Source organism: Colletotrichum graminicola (assembly GCF_000149035.1).
Source record: "Colletotrichum graminicola M1.001 genomic scaffold supercont1.2, whole genome shotgun sequence".
Lineage (NCBI taxonomy): Eukaryota > Fungi > Ascomycota > Sordariomycetes > Glomerellales > Glomerellaceae > Colletotrichum > Colletotrichum graminicola.
The window spans coordinates 650982-659294 of record NW_007361006.1 but is presented as its reverse complement, the minus strand read 5'-3'; the positions used below and the strand labels follow the sequence as shown (position 1 = coordinate 659294).

The following is an 8313-nucleotide window of genomic DNA, read 5'->3' as shown; positions in this document are numbered from 1 at the left end:
TATCCACTGGCTAAATGCAGCTTTGGCTAGGGCATGATCTAACCAGAGGAGGTATCGCGGCCTTTCAGAGCACTAAGCCTGTAATCGAAGGCGGTCAATCTATCAACCTGCCTAGCCAGCTAGTTTTGTACCCAAACTTCCTGCTGACGTAATGCATGGCTCCTGCTTTTGCCACCAGCAGATCCATGTTTCTGCCAGCACGCCAGTCCTTATTCGGCGTCCGCGATACCTTTTCTGACTAGTCTATACACTAGCCAAAGCTGTATTTAGCCAGTGGATACGGTAGTTTATCTGTACCATTCAGAGCCCTTGAAATACATTCCTCGGTCTAACGCTAGCCCTACTAGCCCTATTTGACTCTGATTCTAACCTGCATCCCTACTTATCTTTCTTTTTATTATCTTGACTGCTTACTATCTTCTTAAGCTATCACAATTTCCAGAGAGTGCACTTAGTGATGTGCGTGAGTGTATTTGGGCTGAGCTAACTGTGCTCTTTTTTTCCCCTCCCTTTTTTCTTTTTTGGTACCTCCTAGTAAAAGTGGTTAGATAAAACTAAATACTGAACTGCCTACGGACCAAATACCCACACCTTAGTCCGAGGGCGGTTCCATAACTTCGGCGGCGTCAGTTTGGACCTTCAACTTCCCTATGGAGCTAAGGGAGGAGGGTAGACACGACGGCGCGCGTTGTTAAAGCACGGATGCTCTCCTCTTTCTTTCTTAATGTTCTTCTTTCCTTCCTAGCCACTACCGGTGCGCGACGGCGCATACGCACGAACTTATCCTCGTACCCGGCCGCTCAAGCTAGGGACTTCTGTTTCCTCCAAGGAATGTTCCATGCGTTTGCCGTACTTAGGGGGTGGGTTCCCCCTGGGTCGCTTGGCGACGAAACCTGTCTGAAGGAAAAACGGAGGCGGAGATTGTGAAGAAGAAGAACAAACTCCGGCAGCGAAGCGATCCCAGAACGACGTGCTCGCTCCATCTATCTGGCTCCCTGCTGCCATCGTCCTGGTCGCCGCTGTGTGAACGCCGATGCTGCTACACCGAGGACACCACCAGCTTGACATTGAATACAAATATAAAACCGCGCCAGAAAAGAGGATGCCCATGGTTGCAACGGTGATAAAGTTTGGCCCCCATGGTTTTGACGTGGCAAGGGGGTGGCGTCGGCGAAAGCCACGCCTTTCAATTGACTTTTGGGCTTCCTGTCGCACGGCGCCAAAGGAACTAGGTAGGCCTCCCCAAGCCCATTAGTAGGAAATATGTAAGATAGGCTCCCGCTATCCGTGCGTTTCTCTTTTCTCCCTTCTTTTGTTCTCCCTCGCACGACTTAAAGTTGGACCGAATTCGAAATCCGGGTCACAACCTACATCTCGTGATGTCTTCGTTGCGTATCGCTACAGCCGTGCCCACGAACGAGGTTTATGGGCCTGTGGGCAGGTTAAGGAACTTTGGGCTTGCTGGGGTGCATCATGGGTCTCACTACACGTTTCCCCGGTACACGGGGCGACGAAATATCGCGCCAGTGAAGAAATAGCGTCTCGCACGAGCCAGGGTTCGGGGTAACAGAGAGAATCAGGAGGGACAAGGGAGCAGTTGGCGATGGAAAGCGGCCTAGTTTGCTGGAGTGCTGATCTCCACCGGCCACAACCGTTCCTTTGGCTATCAAGCGTGCTGACCTTTTTGGGCGGTGGGCGGTGTCGACTCTTCTTCCATCCGACGAGACCAACGTCCGACCTTTTCCGGGTCTAAAACGCTGGTGTGGCCGTTTTGCCTGTCTTTCCATCCCCTTGGGATCACTCCTACGCGGCATACATCCCTTGAGAAGACCCTGCCGGTTTGGGGTGGTATATATGGCGTGATTAAAAGCTGTGGTGCCCATTTCGAGGGGTCACCAGAGGTTGGAGTGTTGTAAAGTCGGTGTGTATGAGTGCTTCCTCAATTGTTTAGTACCCGGGTGGAGTTTGCTGGGGCCAACTCGAAGCGATGGGCTATCGTGCGGGCTGGAGGAGACTGGGGGTGAGGTAACACGCTACTGAGCAGGGGCAATCGTAGCTGTAGCTGCAGCCTCAAGCTTATGTCCCTGTTTGAAGAGTGGTGGCAAGAAGAAGGAATATCCGCATTTAAATGTCAGACAGAGATGGATCTACGTAGTATGCCTCCTTTCAGGTTTCCGAGGGGTTGCAATAGGATCTCAGTGGAGGGGATTTACGTCTCCGCCGTTGGATGATCCCCAGTCGATCAGCCCTCCGTGCGGCCGGTCATGGCGGCGGAGTTTGGAGAAAGACAGATGGAAGACAAGAGAAGCGAGAGATAGGACGTTGCTTGCTGAGAAAGTCGGATTGCAATGGTTCAAATATCAATGCCCAAATCCAGGGCGTCCATCCTACACCGACTGTTCCGGTCCGTCGATGATGGCAATAGGGGCTGCGGCACGAAACTTGGAATCTCGTGTGGTTTGGGATGTTGTTGAGATATAATCACTGGTTAGACATGCCGTTCTCCGGCATGCAGGATACCTAAGTAGACAGGACCATACGGGCAGAGGTTGTATCTTAGCGCCACTTTCCCCCACGCAGTTCGACAATCGCCGTCGTCGCCGTCGGTCTTGTTACCGCGGAGACGCGGTCGAGGACTAAAGGAGGGATGCGGATGCAGGAGGGCCGATGACTTGAGGCGGAGTTGCACTTGTCACAGGAGTTTTCGTTTCATGGGGTGTTCATTTGTATTCACACAATAAGTTAGGACTTGTTTCACGACGGCTGGATCTGCCGAGGCATATGGGTCTACTCGAGGTCCGTCACGGATGCAAGAATCTCCGTACTGGCACGCTTGTCATATTATGTATGTACCAGGCATCTTGACGGTGGCACCAGTCGTGCGACTTGCGGCCTTACCAAGGGGGCAGGATCTGTTTCGCGATGCATCTTGCATTTCTTTGCCATCTCCGGGTTTGCCTGCTTTTGAAATAAGCAGCAATCAACACTTGATCAAACTTATCAACTTGGTATGCCACCTCGAGGGTGGATCTCTGGGCGAGTGTTAGGAGGGCAGCCTTCCATGTCTTTCTAGACGCCGACGTTTCTCGGGCCAGGCATGCTATTCATAGGTCATCATATCACAAGGTTCGTCGATGTGAATAACGAGTATTGGATATGAGCATTTGTCACTTGTCAGGTGTCATAACGGTAATGCGTCATGCCTGGTTATTACTCATTTATCTCGTCCTTTCAGATAAGTCAAGCATCTAACGTGTTATTGATGGTAGGAGAATTAGACATTAGTCGTTCTAAGATAACCATGGTGTTGTGCCAAATGGTTGATGAGGATGTCTCGCCATGGCTCCAATGTCTGACCGAATGTCCTCTCATGTCATTTCCATACAACTTACCAATGAGTCCTTATTAGACACGGAGGCTGCATGCATTTCTTATATCGCTCTTGGACTACATGTGAAGCAAGCATACATACTATCGTACAGGGATTGAGCAACTTGGAAGTGAGTATGCTCAATTCAGGAGACGGGCCCAATGCAGGAGAGTACACGTACCATGATATCTAAGCCGTGGTTGAGTGTGACCATATTCCAAACTCGTCACTACTCATGTACACTTGGTGAGCGCTTCCACCTGGCGACAGCAACATGCTGAACTAAATCCGAGGCTGACGATGGGCCTCGCGAGTTCGAAGAGACGCACAAATCCTCCACACTGTCAGGCAAGACCCTAGTGCATCTTAATCGAAATATCTCGAGAGGGGCAAAACCGTTAGGCTATTGAGTTCTTGCGTTCTTGCTGGCAAACACATGGAACCAACCTCCAACGCATGAGTGGGACTTTATTTCATTTCCTTGCAAGCTCTCGGTACATGGGTTTCTGTCGGGGCCAAAACTTTCAAGCAAGGATCTGGTTTCTTCGGGTTCGTCAAAAATTCGCCCAGATCGTCTAGTTGGTTAGGATGATACGTTGTGGTTCTTCTATACAGCGATCCGTGTTGACGGCGGTTCGAATCCGCCTCTGGGCAAATTGTCTTTACCTTTTTGTGTACAATCGTCGGGATTTTCCTATGCGCTTATTCGTCCTGATCTGGTGTATATTCGCTCAACAGTCTGTTGCCGGCCCTTGATTCGTCAATCGAGAACAGCATAAAGGATCCGTTCCGGCGATAGCCTCACTCGTCAGCTCGCACATTGGGCCAGTGACGTTCATGGGCATATTCATTTATCCCTGTCGTTTGCCCTTGAGACGAATCAGCCGGGAATGGAGGAAGATTCAAGACGAGAAAGCGAAGCCACACGTTGGTTGTCATGCACACTCTTTCAATGCCGGTTCCCAATTCGAGTACCTTCATAGGGCGGCCAAGTTCAAGTATTGCCAGTCACCCGCGTGCGAGATAGGTACATACCGTCAGCCATCTCCAAACCATATGAAAAACCCACCACCTTTTACGTCACCGCGCTCTCCCCCATCAAGCTGATACACAATCGGCAAGTAGCGGGGCGATTCTACAAGATCCCGCATCGGGGGACGAATTTTGACAGAAAGCGTTAGTCGCGCAGTTTCTGTAGTCTCTTGGTATACACAACAGCCCTGAGTACTGGTCGTCTCATGGCTGGTTCATCTGCTCATCTTATAAATGCCACGTCCTCTCTACCCCATTACCCGCACGTAAGCGCCGCCGGCTTCTGACGCTCCTGCGCACATCCGCATATTTCCGCCTAGTCGCCAAGCGCACCACTCTCCATAAGACTCTGGTAGAACTCGGGCTCCAAGAAGGTCGCCACGCTCACATCCTCGCTGAGGCCCTTTCTCCTCCTGGTCTTGAGCACAAAGTCTCTGGCCGTGGCCTGGGCACTGGCCGGCTGCAGCGGCCGGATAATGACCTCCTTGTCAAGAGGGTCACCCGGCACAATGCTCCAGCTGTCAAATGTCAAACTGACCATGGCCATACCCTTGGTCTTGATGCGTAGGTCCGTCTCGAAACCGAACGAGTCGATAACCGGAATCAAACCGTTGACGCGGTAGAGAGGTGTGCCCGCCACCGGACCATCCTGGAGGACATGGCCACGGCGTCTGGCCAGCGTCGTGTAGACCTCCGTAGCCGAGTCCTCAGGCCCTGTCACCGAGACGGAATACAGCGGCTCCATCAGTCGAGGAGAGGCCATGAGGAACGAAGAATAGCAGGCCCGCCTAGAGGTGGGGATGATCTGGCCGCCTCCACGGAAGATGGCCTCCGAAGCCAATGAGACGTCGGTGATCCTGAACTTTGTATTTCGAATAGCTGTTCCACGCAAAAAGTCGTTAGCGGTTGGCTGCTGACTACCGGTGAACCGGCAAAGGCTGGGGAATGGCCTGATGTGGGGACTGAATGGTCTGTTAAGGGCCGTGCCCCCATCCCTGGTCAACCACAGCCTCTCCTGGAGACATGGTTATGGAATGAGGTTTCGTGTGCAGAAGCAAGTTTTGGCCTAACAGGTCGAGGTAGGGGATGAAGGAGGCAATGGTTCTGTTGCTAATGCAAGCCATGAAAAAAAAACCCCAGTTACATGTGGAGGACCCTCCCGTAAGCCAATTCCGTCTGGTTGGGGGCCACTGGCGGGTCTGCTGGCTGGTTCCACGTCCAACACAAAGGCAGAAGGCGGATATTGACAAGGGTAAGTGAAATAGAACAGAGACTTACGCTCTTCACACAGGGGACCTTCTCTAGTCGCCCAGCTAAAACCTTGGCGAATGGTCTCCTTCACTGTTGCCAGAAGCTTCTTGTCAACCTGTAGTGCCCGTTAGCTTGCTTGTCCCTGTGAGTTCAAGAATGGGCAGCAGGGCCTCACCTCCGAGGGCAACGTATCGTCCTGCAGGATGTTGGGACCCATCTCGTCAGGGCCAAAGGCCCAGATGCTCCTCGCTGCCAGCTTGTCCCAGCCGTAGTTCTCTTCAAAGTAATTGGCCGTCTTGCGAATGGGATCCCTGATCTTGACTTTGCCAGACTCGATGTCTTCTGAGATGCCCTTATCCAGCTGCTCGGCGACCATCGTGATCTTGTTCTTCTTGTTCGGTGTGATGGCGTAGCATTTTGTCGCCGATTGTTCTACGACAGTCTCGCAGAATCGTGTAACAGGGTCCGACACCTTGATTTCCATGTCGGCATAGAGACGTCTCAGGTCGTGAAGGACGCAGTCCATGTATAATTCGCCAGTGCCCAGCACGATATGTTCTCCTGATTCCTCAACCTTAGTGGTGATCAAGGGGTAACTCTTTTGGATCTTCCGCAGACCGTCAAGCATCTTGGGAAGCTCTGAAGGATTTATAGGCTCGACTGCCACCTTGAGGACGGATTCTGTGAAATGTGTGACAGGCTTGAAGATAAAAGGGTCCTCGTCGTCCTCAAGCTTGGGCGGCACGAGGGTTGCTGTCTTGACGATGGAGTTGTCGACTCCACCAAGAAGCACGTAGTTACCCGCTGGTACCCCGTCCGTCGGAATATTGTATCTTGACTCGCCAATAAACACATCGGAAATCGTTGCCATCGCCATGTCTTCGTCGTCGTCTGTTGAGTATCCTTCTCCCAAGACTCGAACTTGCATGCCGGGTTGAGCTGTACCGCTCAAAACCCGACCAAACGAATAGAAGCTTTTGGCATCCGCTGTGCTGAAGAGCTTCGTGACATGAATAACCAAAGGTCCATCCTGGTTACAGGACTTCATGGACTCGGCCATCTTCGTGTCCAGAGGGCCTGTGTAGTACTTCTCCAAATACCTCTCCGCTGACTCTTCAGGTGACGGGATGTGCCGCACTATCATGTCGACGAAGCCAGTTGACGGACCGAAGAACTGTTCACACACTAGCTTCAGCAGAACCTTCGCATCGGCCTTGTACTGAGACGGCTTCAAAGTGATGCCGAGACCACCCAAAACAACCTTCAGATCTTCAGGGCTATCGCTAATGGTGTGCGTAAAGATCTTGTAGATGGGCTCCAGTACGAAGTTGACAAACGACCGACTTGAGCGGGTTTCCAGCGGCTTGCGAGTAAAATTCCTCTTCTCAGGGTTGAAGTAGATGTCCCCCCACAGCCTCTTTGCAAAGTCCTCTGCGTTGATGCCGCCGTACGTATTGGTGTACATCTTGGCGAAGGACTGCAGAGTAAAGCACCACCCCATGTCTGTGCAAGCAAAGAGGACGTTGCCCTTCTCGGGGCTTATCCGCTTCGCCTCGCCTTTTCCTGGAACTGTGTTTTCGATGACTGTGTTGACCTCCTCAATCACATGCTTGAGCTTGAAGTACGCATCCTTGGGCGGCAGCTTGAGCTCCAGGATGAGACGATCCATCTTGTTGAGAATAAGTGTTAGGGGGATATCCTCCAGGACCGCGTGTTTGATAATCTGCTCGGTGTTGACTTGCACGCCTTCTACGATGTCGACAACCAAACAGACTCCGTCGGCTAATCTCAAGCTGGTCGCAACCTCGTCAACAAAGTTGACATGGCCAGGGGTATCCAAAATGTTGACCAGGTGGGATTTTCCCTTGGAGCTTGGTAACACCAAGCTCATTGGCGACGCCTTGATCGACACTCCTCTTTCTCTCTCGACGATGTGAACATCGGTGTATCTGAGCTGTTCGTCTCTCTTCTTGCCGACCCGGCGCTCGAGTCTATCGGTGATGTCGTGAGTCTCCAGCACAAGCATGTCCATAAACGCAGTCTTTCCGTGGTGAAGATGTCCTGCCAGCGCAACATTTCTTATTTGGTTGGGGAAGTTCATTAGGTCCGCCATGAAGCTGCGGTCGAAGAAGACTGGGGGCAGGTCGGTCTCCTCAATGTTGAACTTCTTTTGCTCTACAGGCGCAATGATTGGTTGTGTCAGAAGCTGCTCATCTTCCTCTCGTACCAGTACCTCGACTTCATCTCCGTATACTTGTTGCGCTGTCGGGTAGTACTGTTTGTCTTCGTGCAGGATGATCGCGTTCGACGGGCCATCGTCTGTTCCCAAGTTAGCCAAGGTCTTGAAAGCAACAGTATGATTTGTACATGCCGTCAATTTCCATCAGTTCTTGGCCAGTGGCCGCGGGCGCTTCGCTGGCATCGTCACCGTAGACATAGTCGCCCTCCGCTCCCCTTTCAGACGCCTCTTCAGAGCCAACATCTTCACCAATAAAGTTACCGAACCTAACCAATTTGTGAGTACAATGATCTAGTCATCTTAGAGAAGCTTCAACTTACTCGTCGTATAGGTCGTCCATTTTGGCGTCTAATGATGTGAAAGGGAATTTTTATTGCAGGTTACCAAAAGGCTGTGAGGATTCTCGGCTTAAGCGCAAGCG

General features: G+C 51.7%; 1 protein-coding gene and 1 non-coding gene across 2 annotated transcripts; one reads left to right on the top strand and one right to left on the bottom strand.

Annotated features, from left to right (window-relative positions):
* Window positions 1–3934: 3934 nt before the first annotated feature.
* GLRG_13019 lies at window positions 3935–4024 on the top strand. The gene has a single exon. It is a non-coding gene; the product is annotated as a tRNA-His (tRNA).
* A 694-nt stretch (window positions 4025–4718) lies between these two features.
* GLRG_00658 (elongation factor Tu GTP binding domain-containing protein) lies at window positions 4719–8232 on the bottom strand (the record flags this gene model as incomplete). The annotated part of the gene is made up of 5 exons (XM_008091343.1): window positions 4719–5281; window positions 5681–5768; window positions 5829–7972; window positions 8007–8158; window positions 8213–8232. The coding sequence occupies 5 exons, from the start codon at window positions 8230–8232 to the stop codon at window positions 4719–4721; spliced, it is 2967 nt and encodes a 988-aa protein (XP_008089534.1).
* Between the last annotated feature and the right edge of the window lie 81 nt (window positions 8233–8313).